The following is a 24,229-nucleotide window of genomic DNA, read 5'->3' on the forward strand; positions in this document are numbered from 1 at the left end:
GAGGTCCTACAGCTAAAACATTTGTGCTTGATACCGATTCAAATACATGGAAGGACTTTGTTCCGTTACCAGTTCCTAGGTACTGTGTAACAAGAAGATACAGTTTCAACGTTTTTTCATTATACTATGCTATGTGTTTCTCTTTTGACGATGGACAATGTTGAGAGAAATGATTTGCCAATTTTAACATTCAGGTATGCACCGGCTACTCAGCTTTGGAGAGGAAGACTCCATGTGATGGGCGGAAGCAAGGAGAATCGATTTACACCAGGACTTGAACATTGGAGCATTGCGGTTAAAGATGGCCAACCATTGGAAAATGAGTGGAGAAGTGAAATCCCAATCCCTCGCGGAGGACCTCACAGGTTATTATTTAACAAGTTATTGTGGGTAAAACATTTGACGAAATAAAATCTTAAATCATCATGTTTTATGTGCCATTGTAGGGCATGTGTTGTAGTTGATGACCGACTATTTGTAATTGGTGGTCAAGAAGGTGATTTCATGGCTAAGCCTGGATCTCCCATCTTCAAATGCTCACGCCGTATGGAGGTATTGGATAAATACCTTCCACAAGGTAAACCAAGCTGTTATTCTGTTAATTATGCTCTATATCATGAGTTCTTCTACTTTGATTCAGGTGGTATTCAGTGATGTCTATATGTTAGATGAGGAAATGAAATGGAAAGTTATGCCGCCAATGCCAAAACCGGATTCCCATATTGAATTTGCTTGGAAAGTGGTTAATAACTCCATTGTAATCGTTGGAGGCACAACAGAGAAGCATCCTGAAACCAAAAAGATGGTTCTTGTCGGTGAAATCTTCCAGTTCAACTTGAATACACTGGTAAAATAAATGAAGCCTTTATGCTCAAACCTGTCCAAGATTCGTGTATCACTAATGATTTTGGCTTTCTCTACAGAAATGGTATGTCATTGGGAAATTACCATACCGTGTGAAAACAACGCTGGTTGGATATTGGGACGGACAGCTTTACTTCACTTCAGGACAAAGAGACAAGGGTCCAGATGATCCTGGCCCGAGGAAGGTCATTGCAGAGATGTGGAGAACCAAACTGATACTCCATCCATGAGGCAAGCAAAATTATCATTGATAGAAGATTTTGTAGTTCTAAAGATCACGATATATTGCATTCGTTGAGCCTAATTTAAAAACAAGTCCTTTCATTACATATTTACATCCCCTGTCATGGCAGTTTGTATATTGTAAACTGAATCAGAATCTATATATAAAGTTACAATTTGAAAACACAGCTTTATGTGTTTCTCTTTAATCAGAGAGTTTGTAATGATGGAGTTCCATTTCTGGTTTATCAATACAATTTTACACAACCTGCTAATTTACAAAAAAAGGAACCACCACTACTATTATATGCTTTTTCCAGGTCTTTGTTGATTGTCTAGATCAGAGAAGCCAAGAACAAGCTCCACCATGAAAAGCTCTCCGTCAAACCTTAGACCAGACGATGCTGCAGGCTGAAGAAGACCATCAACCATTCCACCAAACACATATACAAATCTCCCTGAAAGATCAGCACAGGCACGGTGAAAAGACCTACTTTTTGGTCCGTATGAGATTCGATCAAGCTTTCTCCACACAGAAGATCCGTTTAAACTAACTCCTTGTGGTTGTAAACCTGAAGAAGGAATGGTTTTAACATCCAACACCCAGAAATCATCTTTCCTATGCCTATAAGAATCTTCACCCCCGTAAATCAAGATCCGACCTCCCAATACAAGAGTCGCTGAGTGACCAACCCGAGGCAATGATGCATATTCAGGGACATCCCGGAAATCGTAGAAGATCTGTATCCATTTTTCTTCACACAGTTCTTGAATATCCAAGATCCAAACATCATCAAGCACATCATATCCTAATCCTCTGCCTCCAAACAGAACCACTTGGTTTTCTCTAATGCAAGTCAAAGTATGTCCTGAGCGCGGTGGCGGTGATTGTCGAGACTCCACCATGTGCCATGTCCCAGATGTGAAATCTTCAGAAAGTTCTAGAATCCATGCATCTCCAAGCCTGACTCCGTTCAGCCCGATTCCACCATGTACAACCATCTTCGTCTCTGCAATACAACAGGCGGAATGAGCACCACGAGGAGGAGGACGAGGCCGCTGCGAAGGTCCAACATTGAGGAGTTTCCAAGAGAGTCCCTCATGGCAAAAGACTTGACCGATCCATGTATCGTTGAGCCGCTCTCCACGGTCGTTTATTCCACCAAATAAGAGTAGATACTCGCCTATAACAATGCAGGTGTGTCCAAATCTTCCACTTGGAGTCCCTGATTCGACTTTCTTCCATTTCAATATCTTTTGATTACTCTTATCAACAAATGATGTCCATGTATCATCAAGATGGCGTCCTGAAAAGAAAAACAAAGCAATATACACAAAGATCTCAAGTTGAATGAAGCAATACACCTAATAATCCAACTACCATCATTGTCGTGTGCCTAACACACTCATCAAAAGTTACCAAGCAGAAAACTAAACTCAATCACATCGAACATCGAAAAATCAATCTGCTTTCAACAAGATAAGAATTCAGAAAGATGATGATATTAGTAGCTTAAGGAAAGCAAAAGCTCTAACCTCCTTGACAACCACCACCAAAGAGAACAAGATGATCATTAACGAAGTTGAGAGAATGAGAAGCTCTAGGGATCGGAAAAGAAGAAGATGCCTCAACATCATCATCTGGGTCTGAGATCTTGTGACAGCAAACAGAATCCATCTTATAAACTCGTTGAAACATCATCATCCACGAAAACCCATCTCGTAAAGATGACAACTTTAAAGCATCCAGAGACTGTGAGCCCCATTCTCGTTCACAGAGAGCTTCCCAGAGACTGTCGGAACAAGCTAGAGACTTGTATCTCTTGCAGGTCATTGAGAAAGAGAGGATTGAATCTACGGGAAGAAGAAGCAAGATGGTTGAGAGATGGTCATCGTGTAAATTGGTTATAGGGATTGACCATGACTGAGAGGTAGACGGCGGAGATGAGTTTCTTCTGGCTGATTCCGCCGCCATGAGATTGAAATCGGAGTAGAAGGATTTGATTTGTTGGTGAGAATTATTGGGAATGATGATGATTCTTGTATTCGTCACTGTGTCTCTGTTTTACTCTCCTCTTTACGGTAAAAAAAATTAAAAATAAAAATCCTTCCTTTTTGTTTTTTTCTTTCCTTGTTTGGATTTAAAACTGCCCGCACAAAATTTCAAAACTTTTTTTAATACTTCGAAAAACACCCCACGAAATTTATGATAAATCTCCTTTTTCGACCCCAATATTTCAATAAATTGCTTCTTTCACCACCCACGTATTTACAAATTTCAAACTTTTTTGCAAGACTACATATGGTTGGTTAACGCCCAGATATTTTATAAGAACTTCTGTTTGTAGCCAAATATTATCGTATAATTGCATCTATCTCCTAGTGTTTCACAAATCACAAAACTTTTAGAAACTTTGGATTCACCCCCCGCTTTTGAGAATCTCCTACTCTAGCCCTGAATTCCAATAAATTGCATCTTACTCTGAGATTACAAAGTTCAAAATTTTAGAAGCTACTGATAAATTGCATCATAACGCCCCCAGATTATTTATAAAAGCTACTGATTCTAGCCCTATATTTTCAATAATTGCATTTTCTCCTAATGATGACTGATGTTGATACAATTTTTGTCATTATCTCATAATTCAATCTTATTACAATCTATTTAATTGTCTAGATTTCATTTACTCAAATGAAGGTTTTGTTTTACACACTGCTCACTTCATCAAAGCTTTGTGTCATTTCTGCAAATCCATCGAACCATTGAGTCATTTCTGCAAATTGTGCAACTTGCCCTTCTCTATCACTTTCCACAGAGCAGATTTGGCTTCTTCTAAAGTCTCAACACCAACACTTACCTCAAAGGCTAGCCTTTGTATGTTAAACTGCACAAATAACATTATGAATACACCACACACAAACTGAGAGAGAGCTTATGTTGTAAAATCATTGTAAAGATATGTTCTTAATTTGTTACATATATTATTTACCTGAGCACCTTGACGAACCCTTATATCGATCCCTTTGCTATCTACAGAAATGATAGCAGCATCGTCTACCTCGGCTTCAATAGACAATAGCTCTCTAATTGGCTTTGAGAAGATTGCATTGAGTTCCTATTTCATGATTTAGAATGAAATTAAAATTCCACTTTTGAGTCACTAAGCAGGCTCAATGGTTTAACGGGTTTTTGAAAAACTCACCTTTAGATTTTTCTCACCTCCATCAACAGCTATCTTATCTGGCTGAAGAGCTTCATACTCATTGACGTTGATCCACGCGACAGTGCCAAAACCTCCAATGAAATATATATCACTGAGAACAAATCGAGATTTTGATTATATTCCGATATGTAATTACAATATGGAGTGGCTAAAATTGAATAAGAACACACAAAAACCTTATGTTCTGCATTCTAAAATAGTGAAAGTTTCCCCATTGTTGAGAAGGTCCTTGGTGATGCTTAGCCATATACTGCTTATGAGCCCATTCCTGGAAATCCAGTAACAGAAATAACAGTGTTAAGCAGGTAACATCTCATGTATGACTCAAGACTGAGTGGTTAAATCAAAGATACCCACTTGTTGATCTTCTGGCAATGGGTAGACATCGCCGAATAATGTTACTCTTGCATTCGATAAGCAACTCCATCCGGGTATCTGAAAATGACCAAATCCACACTCAGAGAACCAAAATAAGGGAAGAAACACCAATATATGATCGATAATGTTTACCTGAACAACGAGGGTGCATCTAGGTTCAGCTAAGATATTCCGAGTGTGAATAGCCAATGGTGAAAATGAAAATATTGGGTCTGAAACACACAAAGAATAGAATCCACTGTCAAGCATGTAAGCAAACGCATACAAAGAGACAGACTCGAGGAGAAGAAGACTTACGTCCCATCGGATCAGGTGCAAAATCTACCAAAGATCCAAATGGGTACCCTTCTCTACGATGGTGCATTTTAGACATCACTGTGCATAAATGAGCAAACCTGGCCTTCAAAACATAACCAGTAACGCCAAAAACCAAAGAGATACATGAAACTTTATTATCTTTCCTCATCGAGAACATAAAAGGGAACAAACGGAAATAATCCTTTTTACCTGTTCCATCAAGTTCCTAACAGCTAAAGCCGGTCGAGGTAAACCATGAGCAGAGGTTGCGCTTTGAACACCACCGGAAATTGGGGTTCTAAAGAGCCCAGCTCGAGTTCCTCCACTATGAGGAACTGCAAGAGATGTCTCCACATCGATTATATTACCACTACCCTTTTCACCACTTACATTACTTCCAAACTTCTCCTTCACAAACACATTACAAGAACCAAATCAATCTTATGCATCTTTACAAAATCATCAACTACAAGCCTACAAAGTTCAAGTTTTTGGCATTAATCGAAAAAGCTCAATACTTGACAAAGCTTTGCATACAACACCATAAAGCTAGTGTCTTTAACTGCAAACCACAGACATCTAGACAAAAACACAATCCTGAGATAACCTCATTTACCTGAGATAAAGAGAACATATCCGCCGGTAACAAACCAAACCCATTTTGATCTTCGCCTTCACTTGGTGCCTCATCGTTGTGAAACAGAGCATGTAGACGACGAAGCCCTTGATTCGATCCTTCCCTGAGCCTCACTTTAGTGATTCGCTTGGCTGACGAATTGCAGAGCCAACAAGAAGACAAAGATAGAGCTGGTGGATTCGGGTTGAAGATAGCCTTCGTAATTGCTATATTGGAAACGTACACTGACGAATTAAAGATAGCAACATCCATTGTTGTAGATAGAGAGAGAGAACAACAAGATCGCTTCAAAAATCCCAACTTTTTTTTTAGAATCTCCCCCTTGCTACAATGTCTTGGTTATGAATATTAATTGGTTTGAACATTCGGTTTGGTACGATTCGGTTTAAGTATTTTAGGTTTTGAGGATAGGTTTTGTTAAACCAAAATTAATTCTGTTCTGTTCGTTCGAATTATTTGTTTTGTAATCAATGTGAAGCTAGAATAGAACCCTACTTTATGCAAAAACCAAAACATAAAATTATCTTACAAGGCAACAACAACCATGTCTTAATAGAGATTATCATAAAATGCGCAACAAATACGAAACCAAATGATTGTTATTTTTGAAATGGAGAAATCTTAAAGAGAGAGTTAAGGAACTCAGAGCATGCAATCAGTTCTTGCAGGAAGCCTCCTGAAGAAGTTGAGTGGAACTGATGGGAGCCTGTACCTGAGCCTCGGGTGTCTAAGCACATACAAGCCAATGATAAAAGCCACCCACTGAAAGGGAGTCACATACAGAATCACTGCGGCTATCAGACAGAACAGGACGAAGAGAGCAGTGGCACGCGGGTCACGCCAGCTTAGCAACGACTGGAGTCTCTCTCCTTGAGTTGCAAGATCACCAACAACCGTCTGAATCCTACCAGCAATGCTCCTGAGCCTGTCATATCTCATCCTGACGATGTCTGATGGTCGGGAAGTAGGGAAAGTGTCAAACTCCTCATCGAGCTCATCAGGGTGTGCTGAGTCAGCGTGTGAGAGACGTGTGTCCATGTGAGGAGGATGTCTTGGCCTCCAACGATAGTACCATACTCCAATCAAGAAGAGGTAGAGAAAAATGGTTGGCAAGATGAGCTCCGGATAGATGACAAGGATGATGAACAGAATGTGGATTAGAACCGTTGTTATCGGATTTTTCCATACGCAGATCTGTTCAAACCATTTCCCTACAGCGATGATCCCACTTAAAACTCCCATTATCCTGAAAAAGTTTGCCTTGCTTCTACGCATACTCCACATGTGAGATCCCACATCAAGCATGTACTCAACAACTTCTTTCCTCAAAGGAGGCTCTGCTCGTGTTAGCCTAGTCGACACAATCTGAGTCGCTTGATGCCTTAAGTTATCGAGCTGGCTAACTGTGAGAGGATGGAGGTAGTGCATCTTCGGTAAGAGAGGCAGAGAATACATGTACATCATGTTGAGCAATGAAGAACAAGTAAACCTCACAGCTAAGTGAATCTCTCCCATTTTCTTGACTCCATTAGGATGTAGCACCAAAAGAGGATATGAATGTGTGTAGACTCGATCAGCCTCGAGAGTAGAGAGTCTTATCCTCACCTTCCCAATTCTTGAATCTTTTCCTCCTCCGTTGTTTTTGTCACCACCGTGTAGATGGCAGTTATCGAACACACCAACCGTAACAACTGTACAAGGGTCGAACACTTCCCAGGTATATTGCTCGTTCCATCTTGGGGTAAAGCTGTCAATGATTGTCCTGGTTCTGATCCACTTCTGCCCATACTTTGCCACACAGTACGCATCCGTTGTTCCCCTACCACCCTCTCTAGCTTTCATAGGCATCAAACCTGTCGCATTCAAGACCCCAAGCTCAAGCACACCGATGTTAGGCTTCCATAGTTGCTTTGCAGTTGGTCTGAGGTCACTACTGTAATGTGTAGATTCATCAAGTACATGATACCCTCCTTCCAAACAAATCCTCATGTGAATCTTGCTGGCGAATTTGATCTCTTTCTTCTCTCCTCCTTCCATTATAACATGCTTCTCGAGGTTAACCCACCTGCTGTTCACGGGTCTATGGTCAAACCTTTTGTCCAGATACTGCAACGGAACCGCGCATCTCCCCAAGACTTCATCTTTATTCGGTGCAACTCTATCTTCAACACTTAGAATCAAAGGCTCCTCCAACGGCTCAGCTACAACAAACATCAAATCTTCATTCCACATTGGATTAATGCTCCTGCTTTGCGACACTCTAGTCCTCAGTGCCTGATTTCCCATAATCACTTTCACAAACACTTCAGGATACCTCCCTTTATCGCTCGGTATTAAATCCTGAGCTTCAATGACATTAACCCTAAGATACCAAAGCTTAGGAGACAGATAAACCTTAGATCTGATGTTAGCTAAAGCATCTGTTCCACTAACCGTTGCAGCATCAGAGTGCCAAGCTTCAGGGAAAGCTTCATCAGCTTGAGTACCAAACCAAACAGCTAACATAAGTTCTCCTTTAACTTTCTGACCTTTCCCATCTTCTAACCTATACCACTGTGGAGCTAAAGGACTATCAGGAGGCACCCTCTTAGGAATCTCATTCAAATCAAACACAACACGACCAATCAAATCATCTTTAACTAGATCTTTATCCTTGACAGTAGCTTCAAGGTAAGAAGCTTGAACCCTATCTTTAGAAAAGGCGAAAACTTGGTTCCACTCAGGGTTAGATTTCTTCTCGAAATGCCTAGTGGTTCCTCTGTAGTTACCAAGCTTAACTTCAACGTAAGGGTCACAACTACCAGTTAAGTCCTTACCAGGTAAATCTTTGGCCTTGACGACACGAGCATAGAGATACTGCATTTGCTCAACGAGGTCATATGTGGTCGTGAGCTTGTCTCCGGTGACTTTGCCTCCACCGAGATGAGGCTTAGTCTCCTTTAAGGAGAAATCTTCAGGAGGTGGTCTCTGCATCTTCGAAACTAGCAAAGTTTTGATTTTTTTTTTTTTTTGTTTTTTCAAAACCCACTAGATCTAAGTTAGATCTTCAAACAAAACAACATCAAACCCCAGAAAAAAATAGAAATCTCAGGATCTGCTGCTTCACACTCTAAAACCCTAAAAAATAGAAAGAAGTAAAAAAAAGAAAACCCTTTTGTTGTTGTTCTTCTTCTTCTTCCTCGTAAAATCAGAAGATAAGCATTGAGAGAGTTTTAGAAAAAGAAGGACTGTGTCAGTAGTGAGAGAAAAAGTAAACACATTGAAGTCGAGTGACAGAGAGACCGAGGTGAAAGGTTTTCTTGTCTTCTTCTTCATTTTGCTTTTTTGTTTTTTTCTTTTTTCAAATTTCTTTTTAAAATTCAAAATGATTTTAATGAGTTGGCAAACAAACCAAATACCATGAAAATTTTGACTACACAATGGAATTATTACTATTTTTTCTCTCTTTTTTCAATGTCGAAATTAAGTTTTTTTTGTTGACAACAAATAAAAAGATTAGCTCATGAAAGGCAACTCAGAGTAGTTTAAGTCATGATTATAACTTTTAATACCATCAACACTCAAATCATCTACTTTAACAGATTATATAAAATTAAAATTTTTTTATTTCAAAATTTCAAAATTCATTTTACAAAAATTTATGTTTTTTTTGGCAAATATAATTAATTAATTTTTTTTTTTTTTATGTTTTAAACTATACACCAAAATCAGGATAATTTTAAACACTACACTTTTGAGTTAAATGGTAAGGTCGAAACGACGCCGTTGTGTTTATTACGCCAATGGAGTTCTCTTCCTCTAAGCGTCCGGCGACAGTACCGGCGGCGACGGCAGAGTCTGTACATTTCCGCCTACTATGCCCCGCCTCAAGAACCGGTGCAATAATCGGAAAAGGCGGCTCTGTGATTCGCCACCTCCAATCAGTAACCGGTTCCAAAATCCGCGTCATCGATGACATACCCGTTCCTTCAGAAGAGCGTGTAGTGTTGATCATCGCACCTAGCGGAAAGAAGAAGGGAGACTCGAATGCGTGTGATCCGGATAACCCTAGCTCGGAAGAGCCGAAGCAAGAGAAAGGGAGCGAGTGTGCTGGGACGAGTGGAGGAAATGACGAGGAAGCGCCGTCTTCGGCGCAGATGGCTTTGCTTAGGGTTTTAGAGAGAATAGTGTTTGGTGACGATGCTGCTTCTGCCGACGGTGCTGAATTGGATAAAGGCGAGAGTGAAGGATTGTGTAGGATGATCGTTAGAAGCAATCAAGTTGATTTCTTGATGATGAGTAAAGGAGGGATGATGATTCAGAAGTTTGAAGAAGATAGTGGAGCTACTGTTAGGATTTCATCTACTGATCAGATTCCTCCTTGTGCTTTCCCTGGAGATGTTGTGATTCAGGTTAGTCAGTCCTTTCCAGTGTTCTTGTATAGTTGTGGCTAATTCAGTATAAGTGCTTTTGGCTGATTTGAGTGATGTTTTTGGTATGAAGATGACTGGAAAGTTCTCGAGTGTAAAGAAGGCGCTTTTGTTGGTTACGAACTGTCTTCAAGAGAGTGGTGCACCTCCAACTTGGGAAGAGAGTCCATTTCCTCAGCCTGGTTATCCGCCTGAGTATCATTCTATGGACTTTCATCCTCAATGGGATCATCCTCCTCCTCCCAATCCAATGCCTGAAGATGTTGGACCTTTTAATAGACCTGTTGTTGAAGAGGAGGTTGCGTTTAGGCTGTTATGCCCTGCTGATAAAGTTGGAAGCTTGATAGGGAAGGGTGGAGCTGTGGTTCGTGGTCTGCAAAACGAAACTGGTGCGTCCATCAAGGTGTCTGATCCGACTCATGATTCAGAGGAGCGGATTATTGTGATATCCGCACGAGAGGTATGTTTATTCGATCCAAAAGCATGGTTTTATGTATATCATAGAATATTTCTGTGTCATCAGTCTGCATTGTTGTAGAACTTGGAGAGAAGGCACTCTCTTGCTCAAGATGGAGTGATGCGTGTGCATAATAGAATCGTTGAGATTGGATTTGAGCCTAGTGCTGCAGTTGTTGCCCGGCTTCTTGTGCATTCTCCATATATCGGTCGTTTATTGGGTAAAGGGGGTCATGTAATAAGTGAAATGAGGAGAGCAACTGGTGCTAGCATACGCGTCTTTGCAAAAGATCAAGCGACAAAGTATGAATCTCAACATGATGAGATTGTACAGGTAAAATATATATATATAACACCTATGCTCTGATAAGTTTCTCGACTCAGCACTTCTCTTGTAACTTGACAACAATTTTCTGGTTTGGTAGGTCATTGGCAATTTAAAGACTGTTCAAGATGCTTTGTTCCAAATAACAAGTAGGCTTCGTGAAGCGATGTTTCCTGGAAGACTTCCTTTTCAAGGAATGGGTGGTCCACCTCCGCCGTTCATGGCTCCGTATCCAGAACCGCCTCCTCCATTTGGACCGAGACAGTATCCAGCATCTCCAGATCGTTACCATTCTCCAGTAGGAGCATTCCATGGTATTTGATCTATTCCTAACCCATGTTTACCAGTTGATACATGCATCTATCTCAGTTCATAATGATGTCTACTTATTACATATGATACAGAAAGACATTGTCATGGTCCTGGATTTGACAGACCACCTTCCCCAATGTCTTGGACCCCGCAGGTATGTAAAATCAATGATTCTTATTCCTCTATTATCTGTCATGTCCGTTTTCTGATTAAAATTTCACCATTGCCAGCCGGTTGTTGATGGCCATCCTGGTGGTATGGTTCCTCCAGATGTAAACCATGGGTTTGCTTTGAGAAATGAACCCATTGGCAGGTAACTTTCATGTCGTCTTCTTTGTTCACTTTAAAGCAAATGACTTTGAATGCCAGAAACTTATCGAAGCAAGTTTATCCACTAATTTCATATGATTGCCTTTTGGTTATGGTATTGGCAGTGAGAATCCAGCAATGACAAGCGCAAATGTGGAGATTGTGGTTCCTCAAGCATACTTAGGCCATGTCTATGGTGAGAACTGCAGTAACCTGAATTACATTAAGCAGGTAAGTTGCCAATAGTATATATGAGCAGACGATCCTTTTGAAAGGCTGCATCTGATTACTGTTTGTAAACCAAAATAAATAGGTATCAGGAGCGAATGTGGTTGTGCATGATCCAAAAGCAGGGGCTACTGAAGGACTGGTTGTTGTCTCAGGTTCATCGGATCAAGCTCACTTTGCTCAGAGCCTTCTTCATGCTTTTATTCTCTGTGGTCAATCTTGAGTGTTCTCATTTGCAAAGTGTTTAAAATGATAGTCAAGTGAGAAGTCTCTTCTAAAAATCCAAAAATCATAAGAAACAGTAAAGTACTTCTACTAATTGCTGTGGCAAAAACTTTGTCCATCTGTTCTTTATCTGTTATCGAAACTGATACAACATTGTGCCTTAACCTTTGTTGAAATATAATCAAAATCCATTTGAGCAGAAACTGTCTACTAGCCCTTAACCTGATGACCAAACCGCCTCTGGCGTAGCGCTATAGTTGGTTTACGCGGATCATTCCGTGCCACAATCTTAAGTGGATGAGCTTCTGTATTGAAAACCCACTCGTCTAATGAAATAACCGATGAAGGCGAAAAGAGAAGATAGAGATACTTAAGAGTCTCAGCTAAGAAGAAGCTTTGCATCTTGTTGTCTTTAGCACCTGAATTGACCTGAAAATGGAGAATCATACATTAACAACGATTCAGGTTTCGGAAAGATGGAGATGCCCTTTCGAGGAGGGTTCTGATTGGTTAATGTCAGCCTCGCAGAAGAAACTTACATCTTTCAAGCCTACGTATCCAGATTCTACGCGAGAGTTCTTCTCAAATGCTTCAAATATATTCCATCCCCACTCTTGATATGTCTTGTTCCCAGTTAATCGCCAGAGGTAAAACAGCGACTCAACGGTTTCTGGTCTTAAAATGTTCCAAGATGTTCCAACACTCATGTCCTGTTAAAATCACATGCTTGTGGATATGACCAAACCAACCAACTAATATACAAACAGATGCGCAAAATAAACCCATTATTTACCAACCTGGCCTGCAGTAAAGAAATAGTTCTCTCCCGCGAGTTTCGTTGGTGTCGATTGGTAAAAGTTATAACAAGTCCAGGCAAGCTGCAGTAAAATGGGAGGAAACAGCAATAAGCAGACAGCAGAAACTTTACTAAAGCTCTAGAGATTCTAATGTACCTCTCCTGCGAGTGAAAGAAACTTTTTTTCTTCATCAGGGCCATAACCTGAAGCTCCTAAAGCCAACATTCCAGGAGCAAAGCATGCCAATTCATCCATCTGAATATAATCGAGAAAGAGACAATGTCATACCCGCAAAGTTCTCGACGTAGAGAAATGATATTAGATAGATAGTATTTACCTTATCAATCAAATTATTTCCGTTCTTCTCACATATATATGTAAATGATGACGGTGTTGATTTCTTGATCAAGCTTAACAGACCTTTCATTGATTTCTCCCACATATCTCTGAATTCATTGCATTGAGAAAGACTTAGTCGCTACAATTTTTGCTATTCTTGGAAATACTTGGGTATATATATATATCAGCGTCGAGTTTTACTTACCTATAGGGTTTCACCGCGGATGTTTTGTTCCCTTGCACCCAAACTTTGAGCAAATACTCATAAAAGCTGTAAAACCAAATTATTAATAACTGTTACAGAACAAAGTCAGGGTCAGAAGACCCAAACAACACACAATGAGATTTAGTGGAAGAAACTACCTATCTCCCATGGCACCAAATGTTGTGGTAGAGTACGATGGATTACCGTTCTCCGGATTTATATAGATGGGAAGTAAACCATCAGCAGGGAAGTTTTTATTCAGTTCTGTAATAACCTTCTCTACCTGAGAGACACGAGTTAATCAAACAAGTCAATCTTGAGCAGCAAATGATTACCTCAGCAATAATACTAACGCAGATAGATTTCCCTCTTTTCACACCCATGCGCTGAACATACTCAAACTTATTATCTCCCATGATCTATAAACCACACATGTACCTTCTGCTGATATTTTGGGTCCCCTGTCCTCTGGGAAAGGGCGATAAACTCGAGCTGCTCAGTGCCGGAATCTGCAAGAATACTGTCTCCCTAGTAAAGAAAAAACAAGGAACAATCAGCTAAAACTGACAGACCACATGTCTCAAAGAAACATATCTAAACTCCATGGCATTTGGTACCCATTCCAAACACGTTGTATGTGATTGCTAGTGAAACAAAATATATTTAGTTAAGAAACTATAGTTACCATCAACTCTAAAAGCAATCCCTGTTTAAAGTCTAAGCCTCAAACAAGAATGTTAATTGTTGCATAAAGAGAAACAAGAAGACTCTGTTTCTGGTGATACCAGATCTAAGTTTGTAAACGGGGCTGAAGCATCTTAAAGTGGTCAGAACTTAGTTTTAAGCTATCAGTAGCCTCTAAGGTAGAGTCTAAGGAGTCCTTGAGAAACATGATCAGGACCCTAAGTCAACTAGAGAACAAGAGCACACAGTTCCTGGAGCAAATGGCCATGATCTCAAGAAACGAGAAAAATGTGCATCTAATGTTAGGCTTTAAGAAGATCTACATCCAATGCCTTGTTCTCATGATCATGATGACACAATACAACAGACAGGGCTCTCAGTAATCTAGCACTCACCCCTGCCGCCCACGAAGGATTGTGAGCATTTCCGTTTCTCAAGTTGATGATATTGTAAGGTATACCCGTTGGAGTATTCCATGCAGGCAATAATCTGTCTGCAATATCCTTAGCTTTTTCAAGGAACATTTTGTCCCCAGACAGATCATACGCACTGAGAAGTCCGCCTACAACTCTGAAAACAAATAAAATAAGCAGATGAAATATATCCGTTCCACTTCCACAACTCTTGTCAATCAAGAACCAACTAATAACTGGATATGAACTGACTCTTCCTACAATAGATACAGAAAACAAACACAGTAAACCTGTTAAAGCAACCTTATGGTTGTTTCAAACATACTGGCGTCATAATCCTTGTCGAAATCCAATGAGCTTGCGACCCAACTGCATTAGAAGACAAGACCAAATGAAGATGGGCAAATATTGCCTCGTAAGAAATTGGATTTTGTTAATGGACGGGAACAGTTATGCGACTTAGAAAAAAGGATGCATAATCATGAAGAGCCTGTAATTACTCACTCTCGGGCTTTTCGAAACTGCTCATCTAGACCCATTATATAGAGTGTATCTAATGAATCTACCATAGTTGCTCCAAGACCACCAAAGCTATCAGTGCCATCTTTTGTCCGCGGCTGACAATAAAAAAGGAAAGAAACAAATATAGCTTCAGACCAACAGAGATTTACAGAGTGCAAGCAGAAAATAATCCGAGTACTTAACAAAATACTTGCAGGCCTAAGTACAGTGTGGTTACTTCAGATAAGTTCATAACAACAGGGTCAACACGATATTGAAGGAGCAGGCATCAAATGTTAAGATCATTCTTGATTCGTAGATCCCATAGTCACTAGATAATGTATAGGCAATGGAGAATTTTATTTTGAAAATAATATTTTACCTGAAGCTCATCTTTTCCCCATGCATACTTCTCATATGAGCTCCAGGCATGGATCATTGCCTCTTTAACTTTCTGCCTTCGCTGGATTTCAATTGGATCTTCGGGGGCATCCATCATAGTCTTCAGAGGTTTATTTCCTTCACCTTTAAGCTCTTCTAACTAGCAGAAAATATAGCTAGTTAGCTAAACAGTACAAAAACATTACAAACCCACATAGTCCTCAAGATTCAGTAGGTCTTAGGTTACTCAGAGTCCATCTAATACTAAGTAGGTTTCAACATGCATATCTCCAGAAATGAAGCCTACTCTAGTAATTCATACATATCACATAAAACAGCCGCGCACACGAAGATGGAAGAAAGGGCGAAAACAGGGTCTTGACTTAACCAAAGAAATCCTCGAAGTCTAGAGTTAGAGGAAAATATATAATCTTACCATCTGCTCCAACCGTAAAACTTCATCAGTTAACTTATAAACTTCAACCTGCAAGACATAATAAAACTATTAGACAGAGACAGTACAAGACAAGTGAGAAATGATCACAAGAGAATCATTCAATTAATGTTCCCATTTTTATTACTTCTGGTCGCATAGTTTCTTAATCAGGAATTGCTGAATTAAACCCACAAAACATTAACTAGAGCTCTTTTCTAGCAAAATTAAGATACCATCGTTCTTAATCTCACTTATAGACCTTATGCTATGAAGGCAATTAAACCATTCGAAGATGCCTACCAATGAGGTATAATGATACAAGACCTGTCTCCTAGGCAGAGTCTATGCAGAGTTCATGAGATAAATAAACATATACCTCATGTTCTCGGGTAAGATTTATACGATCCCAGACAACCATAGAAACAGAGACGAAGATGATGAAAAGCAAAGCCAAACGTCTCGGTCGTCTGAGATAATACCCAGGATTCAAATATTTCCATATCCCATAACCACTGATCGATCTACTTCTCGCCATCTGATCTCACCCCCACCACTCAACAAAAACAGAGACTAATTGAGAAATCAGTGTCCATGAAACAGAGGAAGACAAAAAGCCAAAAGCTTTCAAATTTCGAAATCCTCTGATCCGAAAGAGTAAGAACAGAGAGATTATACAAGAAGAGATTAGCTTTCTCAGGTAGCCAAAGCTATAGATCCGATTTTAAGTTTGAGTGTAGAAGGAAGAGACGAAAAAAGAATGAAACTTTACAAAAGAAAATAGAAAAAAAAACAAATTATATATTTTCTCCATCACTTTCCTTTATTTATTCTTTTCATAATAAATTAATAAATCGAGTCTCTTTAGCCCCCCCCCCCCTCACCGTTCCGTCTCTCTCTCTCTCTCACGCTCTCTCCGGTTCTGTATTCGTCTCGCTGGTGTTCTAGTCTTTGGTCTCTCTTCTCCTTTTTGGGTTGCTGCTGTTCGTCGCTTCCGAGCTTTTCAATTGATCATCTTCTTCACCGTTTCCTTCGTGTGTATTTGGTTTCTCCTGGAGCCTTTCGACATTCTTCATTACTCTCTTCTGGTGTTGCTCCCACGATTTAGGTACCTCATCTGAAGTCTTTTTTGGTTTCTCTTATCGTAATGAGAAAGCTATTTCAATAGCTTTTTTGCAGGATTTTGCTGGTTTTTTTTTTTGTTTTGTTTGGTTGAAATTAAGAGTTAGATTGTGGACTTGGTATGATGTGGTCTGTGTAAGGCTTAAAGAGTGGAAAGCTAGAATTTTTGGGTTGGATCTGGTTGATGCAATTAGGTTCTGTTGCTTGTTGATTGGAACTTGGTGTCTCTGTTTAATGTTCAAAACTAGGTTTTCTGGTTGTTGTTACTTGAGTTTATGTCCAAAATCCCGATCTTCTCATCTATATGTTCTATAGAAGGGGCTGCTCTTCTACACTGACTTCTTATCAAAGCTTGAAGTCCTACACTGACTCCTTCGAAATTAGCTGATTTAATTTGGCTGATCATCTCTGAATCGTGCTTATTTGCTCTAACCCTTTGTTTTTGAAAACTTGGGTGTTTATATTTAAAATTTCGATTTTGATGTAAATTTATTTCACTGACACATTCTGAACCAGGTTAATTGATGAAAAGCAACCATGGATGACCTTCATGGAAGCAATGCTCGAATGCACATTGGAGAAGCTCAAGATCCAATGCATGTGCAATATGAACATCATGCTTTGCATCACATCCACAATGGAAGCGGCATGGTTGATGACCATGCTGATGGTGGCAATGCTGGTGCAATGAGTGAGGGAGTGGAAGCAGACATTCCTTCTCACCCGGGAAATATAACAGACAATCGTGGTGAAGTAGTCGACCGTGGTAGTGAACAAGGAGATCAATTGACACTGTCTTTTCAGGGCCAAGTCTACGTTTTTGACAGTGTGTTGCCTGAAAAGGTATTTCAATTTTTATTTTCTCGTTACATTATAAATCTATTTTGACTATAACTGACTAGTTGGTTTGTGTTCTCCACTTAGTGAGTCTTATGTGCGAGTGCCTCTTGTTTTCTTTTCAACGTTTTCTGTAGGTTCAAGCCGTGCTTCTATTATTGGGTGGACGAGAATTACCTCAGGCACCCCCTACAAGCCTAGGATCAGCTCATCAGAACAATAGGGCATTGGTAATAAAACATTCGATACTAGTTTTGGGACATAAGTTCACTTCCTTTGTGCATTGCTGACAGATAAACGATACAGGGTTTGCCTGGTACTCCTCAAAGGTTTAGTATTCCACAGCGGTTAGCTTCTTTGGTCAGATTTCGAGAGAAGCGAAAAGGTAGGAATTTTGATAAGAAGATTCGGTATACAGTCCGCAAGGAAGTTGCTTTGAGGTACATTTGATGTCTAAATCAACAACTTAGTCTAGTGATACATCCTTTTGAGTTTGCACCCTCGTAATGAAGGTCTGCTCTTTGATTGCTTTTGCTTTTTCCGTTATACAGGATGCAACGCAATAAAGGACAGTTCACATCTGCTAAGTCGAACAATGATGAAGCTGCATCTGCTGGATCTAGCTGGGTGTCTAATCAAACCTGGGCTATAGAAGGTAGCGAGGCGCAGAATCAAGAGATCTCGTAAGTTGATAAATGCTCTGAATATAAACTTCAAGTATCTGACTTATTTATTAATCTGAACCAACTTAACATAGAGATTATGAGTTTGCTAAGCATCTTAAGAAGTTGTTTTGCTTCCAGAGACGTTGTAGAGATACTAGAACTCTGAAATCTATCAATGATCCAAGACATACGCATTTCATATGTAATATGTAGGATATGTATGGCCTATATTCATTTGTAAGGACTTGTACAAACAAATTCTTATCTAATGCTCTCCCATGCCTGCAGCAAAATTACTGCTGTGATAGATGATTGGTTAGAACAGGTTGTGATGAACTAATCTTTGAATCCTGCAAATGAGATAGTGACTTAGGGATAAACAGCTGTCGTTTAAAGTCTTTGTAAATGATGAATATTTTTTGGCATAACCAGAATTTGTTTAAGAAGATATAATCAACATATCTGATGTTACTTCCTTTGAATGGTTCTGGAACCTGTCAGATGCCGGCACTGTGGAATCGGCGAGAAGTCAACTCCAATGATGCGGCGTGGACCTGCAGGGCCTAGAACACTTTGCAATGCATGTGGACTTATGTGGGCAAACAAGGCAAGCTGATACTTGCTTCTCAATTGAACAATTCTCTCTCTATCTTTCTCACTCTGTTGCACTTTTGGTTCGATAATTAGTCTGTCTAAATGACGACATTTATAATTTCAGGGTGCCCTTAAGGACTTATCCAAAGGCGCTTCTCCTCAGACACCCCTAAATGTTCCTTTAAGTAAGAATGAGGTAAGCAACATAAGTTTTTGACCAGACAAATTTTTTGAGCTAAACAAAATTTGGTTCGTCTTTATTATTATATAGACATGTGGACGTCTGATATATTTTTGCAGGATGCAAATCTTGAGGCTGATCAATTGATGATATCAGTGGCCAATAACGTAAGCGACTCACAGTGAGAACACATTGGCTCTTGCCATTACAAGCAAGAGAAGATCTCAAGAATCACCTCAGGTGCTGTAGCTTTATCATTCCCTTTGAAAGAATCTGAGTCGATATAGGTTATCCGGATTTGATCTGTCACTTATGTAATCGGCTTATTATATTGCACTGCGATGATTGCTTATCTTATGATATTGAAATGCTGCATAGGCCGTTGTTGCATTGGTCCATAGACTGTCTGAACTCTGATGTAATGTAATGTTGAAGACTCTGTTTTATCTTTATGAGACAACTAACAATATTTAAGATCTCACCAAAAGAGTGTCTTCTTAGCCCCCATGTGAAGTGGATCATGTTATCTCCTCTTTCAATGCCTAAGGCTTCTCTAAGTCAAACTTGTTTAACTGAAATACAAAACAAAAAACAAAAGGCTTGTGATATTTATATTAGCCAAAGGAAATTGACAAAAAAAAAAAAAGGGAGAAAACAAAAAATTGGTTCAGTGCGACTGTGACTGATCCTTTGGTTTCAATGGCACAAGAGATTTTTACATAGAATTGGTGGAAGATATTTTTAATTCCATACTTGTTTTTAAAAATAAAAAAAAATAATCTCAGAATTATGTCATCTTATCATGAAAATCTAGAATTTTTTTGTCATAGTTTATTTTTATTGTAATATATTTGACTTTTTCGTCTTTACCAGTTTTATAAGTCTTAAAGTAACATTATAATTTTCTTTATTTAATTACTGAACTAAGCTTTGGGAAGAAATGGTACGAAGTAGGATATTCTTATAATCTTTGTGGACAAAAAACATTATAATATCTTCAAATAATATAAGATATTGAAATTTACTTTCTTTTTTTCGTGAATAACAAAACAAAAAATAATAGAAAAAAAGAAAGATCTTTTTTTTTTTGTGCTCGTCTTCCTCAACTACATGCGCAACACGCAGAGCAGAGACCTCCTCCGCCGAGCCCTATCACTGTGAAAATTATATACTTTACCAAAAATTGTTTTTTTTTTTCTTCTTCGCATTTGTCTTTCTTTCCCAATTTACAAAGAATCTCAATACTTCGGGACAAAGCAAAAAGCTTTCTCCCCGGAGAAAAAAAAAAAAGAAAAATCCAATCTTTGCATGCTCTAATTAAGACTCTGAAATGCAATCAACGCATCGGATTTTGTCTCGCCTCCTTCATTCTCCAGGAAAAGGTTATTACAGCAGAGCAATAAGTGTCGGCGGCTCACTTCACTTCTTCTCGTTGTTCGACGACAAGAAGCACGATGGGTTCGTTGTAGATACTCATCGGAGTTTTACTTCTCTTATCCGTTCAAATCCTCATTTAAGAGGCTTTCTCTCCACCAATTGTTCAAACAAAGGTCTTGTTGGTGTGCGATGTTCTGTTTCTCTCGATACGGATACTCCTTTGATTGATTCCTACTCCTCTCACCGGAGTATGTCTTCTCCTTGTCTTCCTTGACCTAAAGTCTTCATTTTTTTTTTTTTGTATTTTTTTGGGATACTTATTAGTTTGGAGAAATTTGTTTATGGGTTTGCTTCGTGTACAGGTTTCTTCACTCGGGCGAAACAAGTGAAGAGAATTGAGATAAGTGATCAACACAGGTAAAGACTCATTCATTACTGTTTTCTTGTAATGTGAGTAGTCTACTTCGCTGATCAAGTTGTGTATGTGTGGTTTACGAAGTTTATATTGGCTTCCCCCGTTAGCTAACTACATTTTGTTTACTGGTTGTTTGGGTTCCAAAACTGGAAATTTTTATCTGTTATTACATGTATACTCATGAAGATTCATTCTGGTAGAATACAGTGTTAGCTAGCTTCTGTTTTGGGTTCAGTTTCATAGCCTTTGTTGTGCTTTAGTAGTCCTGTTACTTGGTGAAGTTCATTGAGTTAGCCAAGGGAGGTCATGAGAAGAAAACTTCTAACATGTACCTGATGTCTTTCTCTAGTGAAGCTCTCTTGCTATATCTTTATTGGGTGTTTTTACTAACTCCTGAGTTATGCTTCCGTGAAAATTTTGCAGTCAAAGAGCTGTCACTACTGCACTATGGTGCAACTTCCTCGTGTTTTCGCTCAAGTTTGGGGTTTGGTGGACAAGTTCTAGCCATGTCATAATGGCTGAAGTAGTTCACTCCGTCGCTGATTTTGCTAACCAGGTTTGTTGCTGTTATGCGTTTCTGTCTAGTTTTATATATTGAATATTGGGTGCAGAAAAACTGATACATATTGATGTTGTAGGCACTTCTTGCTTATGGGCTCAGTAGCTCAAGGCGTGCGCCAGATGCTCTTCATCCGTGAGTCTCTCTAGTAATCTTGTATACTCGATGGCAGAACAGCTTTCTCTTGTTTGAAGAAATCCTTAGACCAAATTTTTTACTTTGCTCAGCTATGGCTACTCAAAAGAAAGATTTGTATGGTCCTTGATATCTGCTGTTGGCATCTTTTGCCTTGGGTCTGGTGCTACCATAGTCAATGGAGTACAGAACTTGTGGACTTCTTCGGTAATTGGCTGGCTCTATATGATCTTTTGGGTTGTTAAATACTCCTCATACATTTTCTTGGTTTTTCATCAATTTTGACAATCTTTCTCAGCCACCTCCGAATATGGAATATGCTGCTTTGGTAATTGGTGGTTCTTTTGTAATTGAAGGTATCAACTTTTCCTGATCTTTGTGCCTCTTTGTTATGTGTACCTTTCTTGAAGTTGGTCTAGCTATGCTTCAAGCCTACATGCTTAATATAGTTTGTTAATCTGTATTTCTTAAAGGTGCTTCGCTTCTTGTTGCGATTCAATCTGTTAAAAAAGGAGCTGCTCAAGAAGGCATGACCATAAGAGATTATATATGGCGTGGTCATGATCCTACTTCTGTTGCTGTTATGACTGAGGTATTACTTTTTAGCTTGGACCTTATTTGAACATATATAGAAACAGAGTTATGGGAAGTTGTTAGAGTGAATTGTTATATAACACTGCTAAACTGTATTATGCTCTTATTTTTCCGTTAGTAACTATTGTAAATGCACAGGATGGCGCTGCAGTGGCAGGTTTAGCAATTGCTGCTGCATCTCTTGTTGCTGTTAGGATGACAGGAAATCCTATTTATGATCCTATAGGGTCAATTGTAGTCGGTAATTTACTTGGAATGGTATGTTTGTGCTCTCCTATACTTGCTCTTTATCACTCTATATTACATATCTTAACCAAGAGTATAAATTCTACTAGGTTGCTATATTTCTCATTCAACGAAACCGACATGCCTTGATTGGAAGAGCAATGGATGATCAAGACATGAGTAAAGTTCTTAAGTTTTTAAGGAATGACACGGTATAAATTCTTCTTATCATAACTTAGAAATCTCATATATGATGACATTTAAAGCATATAGAAGGTGGGCTCAGAATTGATTTTTTTGTTGTGTAGGTTGTAGATGCTTTATATGATTGCAAAAGTGAAGTGATTGGTCCTGGATCCTTCAGATTTAAAGCTGAAATAGGTGAGTTGAACTGTTTATTGCTCTTAAAGAATTGGATTGTTCCCTTTACTTGAAAATAAGAACGAAAGAGGCAAAACCTTTGCGAGTGAAGATCACTCTATCGTATTCTGGACTTCTTGAGTGATTACATTAGGCACTGTATTAATTGGTATGTCCAAACAGATTTCAACGGGCAGATGGTTGTCCAAAACTATCTGAAGAGAACTGGGCGTGAAGAGTGGGCGAAACTGGTAACTAATTTTGCAGCCTTTATCTTCTAGTTGTGTCCTTTTAACTGATGAACAATCTGTTAACTAGCATTAGTTAAAATATGGTGTTCGACTGTTCGTTAATTCAACATTGCTGAATATTGATGGTGTATTTACTCAGTTTCGGGAGGCCGCAAAGAAAGGAGATGATTCTGCAATGCTCAAGATTATGTCAAACTATGGTGCGCAAAATGTCAAGTTCTACTTCTGGATTTGTCATATATAATGTTCCAAGCTTGAAAAATATACTGAGTAATCTGTTGCAGGTGAGGAAGTTGTCACGGCTTTAGGAAGCGAAGTAGACCGGTTAGAGAAAGAGATCCAAGAGCTTGTCCCTGGAATCCAACATGTTGACATCGAAGCACACAATCCTACAGACCCATCTTTATGATCTGAAGAAACTCGCTTTATTCAAGGTCGGATTATCGATACATTCTGATGTCCTCCATTCTCTTGGCCTCAAGAAATGGAAGCCACACGTTTGGTTGTGGTAAAAGCATGGCCTCATGAAGATATAGTGTTGTCAGGTGTGTGATTGGACCAACTTTGCAGATGGCTTCTTCTCTTATCTTGTTTTTGGTGTAGAAGACTTGGAAGTCTCATGAGTGTTGGCTTTATCTTCTATGCTCACACAAAAAAAAGAAGCTTGTGGCTTGTAGAAACATTGAGATGTGATTCAGATCAATATTATTTTATATATACACAATTAATGTTTTAGTACTTGGTATTTAGTGTCAGACCATTGGTGTATAGCGAACTGAATTTGATCACTGCAACATGATGAAAACCATCAATAGTTAATAGGCAGAGTAGTAAAAATTAGTTAGCATGCACATGATCCACATTTATTACAATAACAGGGATGCTCGAAACATCTAGCTTTGTCACAAATCTGGTTTTCCTTACCGGACCACCAAGGGTTAGCAATCGCTCCTGCAATCAAGTTAGCTTTCCTCGATCTCAACCTCTAAGAACACACTTCAAGACTTGAGAAACAAGCTGTGTATTAGAAACTGCGCAGTACCATGGCCAATCAAAAGCTTCAATAGCCGCTTTGCAATGGGAGATCATAAATGCTTTGGACAGCCCATATCATACACTTTAATTCAGGCATCATTATCTTATGTGAGGGTGTATGTTTCATCAACTAATACAGAGAAAATAACCCATTTGAACAGAGCTTTTTGTCTTAATCAAACCAAAGAAAAAACGGAAGTTGACATTGTCTTAAAAGTTGACTTGTGCTCTTTTGGATTA

General features: G+C 39.2%; 8 protein-coding genes across 9 annotated transcripts in view; 4 read left to right on the top strand and 4 right to left on the bottom strand.

The window, feature by feature from the left end:
- Positions 1–1,488, top strand: part of LOC104778064 (kelch repeat-containing protein At3g27220) — a 9,314-nt gene extending 7,826 nt beyond the window's left edge. Inside the window, exons 3-8 of one of the 2 annotated variants that reach the window (XM_010502430.1) lie at positions 4–79; positions 195–365; positions 447–552; positions 641–847; positions 924–1,095; positions 1,407–1,488. In XM_010502430.1, coding sequence (XP_010500732.1) covers positions 4–79; positions 195–365; positions 447–552; positions 641–847; positions 924–1,094 — 731 coding nt within the window. In that variant the 3' untranslated portion in view covers position 1,095; positions 1,407–1,488. Of the gene's footprint in view, positions 1–3; positions 80–194; positions 366–446; positions 553–640; positions 848–923; positions 1,303–1,406 lie in introns of those variants that run through there. The other variant, XM_010502429.1, reaches the window with a different exon arrangement.
- Positions 1,252–3,196, bottom strand: LOC104778063 (F-box/kelch-repeat protein At1g51550-like). Its single transcript, XM_010502428.2, has 2 exons — positions 2,623–3,196; positions 1,252–2,393 (listed from the first exon to the last, which is right to left on the bottom strand). Exons 1-2 carry the CDS (start codon positions 3,059–3,061, stop codon positions 1,390–1,392), a joined length of 1,443 nt encoding a protein of 480 aa, XP_010500730.1. The 5' UTR covers positions 3,062–3,196; the 3' UTR covers positions 1,252–1,389.
- LOC104778065 lies at positions 3,690–5,951 on the bottom strand. The gene is made up of 9 exons (XM_010502431.2): positions 5,602–5,951; positions 5,196–5,393; positions 4,986–5,088; positions 4,821–4,900; positions 4,668–4,745; positions 4,487–4,578; positions 4,290–4,401; positions 4,077–4,202; positions 3,690–3,971 (listed from the first exon to the last, which is right to left on the bottom strand). The coding sequence occupies exons 1-9, from the start codon at positions 5,872–5,874 to the stop codon at positions 3,855–3,857; spliced, it is 1,179 nt and encodes a 392-aa protein (XP_010500733.1). The 5' UTR covers positions 5,875–5,951; the 3' UTR covers positions 3,690–3,854.
- Positions 6,102–8,900, bottom strand: LOC104778066 (FT-interacting protein 1-like). Its single transcript, XM_010502433.2, has one exon. It carries the CDS (start codon positions 8,593–8,595, stop codon positions 6,265–6,267), a length of 2,331 nt encoding a protein of 776 aa, XP_010500735.1. The 5' UTR covers positions 8,596–8,900; the 3' UTR covers positions 6,102–6,264.
- Positions 9,346–12,037, top strand: LOC104778069 (KH domain-containing protein HEN4-like). The gene is made up of 8 exons (XM_010502435.2): positions 9,346–10,013; positions 10,105–10,491; positions 10,570–10,821; positions 10,913–11,126; positions 11,217–11,278; positions 11,355–11,437; positions 11,559–11,664; positions 11,747–12,037. The coding sequence occupies exons 1-8, from the start codon at positions 9,405–9,407 to the stop codon at positions 11,882–11,884; spliced, it is 1,851 nt and encodes a 616-aa protein (XP_010500737.1). The 5' UTR covers positions 9,346–9,404; the 3' UTR covers positions 11,885–12,037.
- LOC104778068 (mannosyl-oligosaccharide 1,2-alpha-mannosidase MNS1-like) lies at positions 11,915–16,410 on the bottom strand. Its single transcript, XM_010502434.2, has 14 exons — positions 16,019–16,410; positions 15,643–15,690; positions 15,208–15,366; positions 14,829–14,941; positions 14,628–14,693; positions 14,307–14,481; positions 13,666–13,755; positions 13,386–13,510; positions 13,228–13,293; positions 13,021–13,129; positions 12,840–12,938; positions 12,684–12,764; positions 12,426–12,596; positions 11,915–12,315 (listed from the first exon to the last, which is right to left on the bottom strand). The coding sequence occupies exons 1-14, from the start codon at positions 16,175–16,177 to the stop codon at positions 12,097–12,099; spliced, it is 1,680 nt and encodes a 559-aa protein (XP_010500736.1). The 5' UTR covers positions 16,178–16,410; the 3' UTR covers positions 11,915–12,096.
- Positions 16,524–19,519, top strand: LOC104778070 (GATA transcription factor 28). Its single transcript, XM_010502436.2, has 8 exons — positions 16,524–16,747; positions 17,278–17,604; positions 17,736–17,828; positions 17,905–18,038; positions 18,150–18,281; positions 18,765–18,870; positions 18,982–19,053; positions 19,158–19,519. Exons 2-8 carry the CDS (start codon positions 17,299–17,301, stop codon positions 19,221–19,223), a joined length of 909 nt encoding a protein of 302 aa, XP_010500738.1. The 5' UTR covers positions 16,524–16,747; positions 17,278–17,298; the 3' UTR covers positions 19,224–19,519.
- Positions 20,086–23,703, top strand: LOC104778071 (metal tolerance protein C4-like). The gene is made up of 13 exons (XM_010502438.2): positions 20,086–20,663; positions 20,778–20,832; positions 21,254–21,386; positions 21,469–21,524; positions 21,617–21,731; positions 21,823–21,880; positions 21,998–22,116; positions 22,257–22,376; positions 22,454–22,555; positions 22,652–22,724; positions 22,887–22,954; positions 23,094–23,154; positions 23,239–23,703. The coding sequence occupies exons 1-13, from the start codon at positions 20,369–20,371 to the stop codon at positions 23,361–23,363; spliced, it is 1,380 nt and encodes a 459-aa protein (XP_010500740.1). The 5' UTR covers positions 20,086–20,368; the 3' UTR covers positions 23,364–23,703.

Source organism: Camelina sativa, chromosome 3 (genome assembly GCF_000633955.1).
Source record: "Camelina sativa cultivar DH55 chromosome 3, Cs, whole genome shotgun sequence".
NCBI classification, from domain to species: Eukaryota; Viridiplantae; Streptophyta; class Magnoliopsida; order Brassicales; family Brassicaceae; genus Camelina; species Camelina sativa.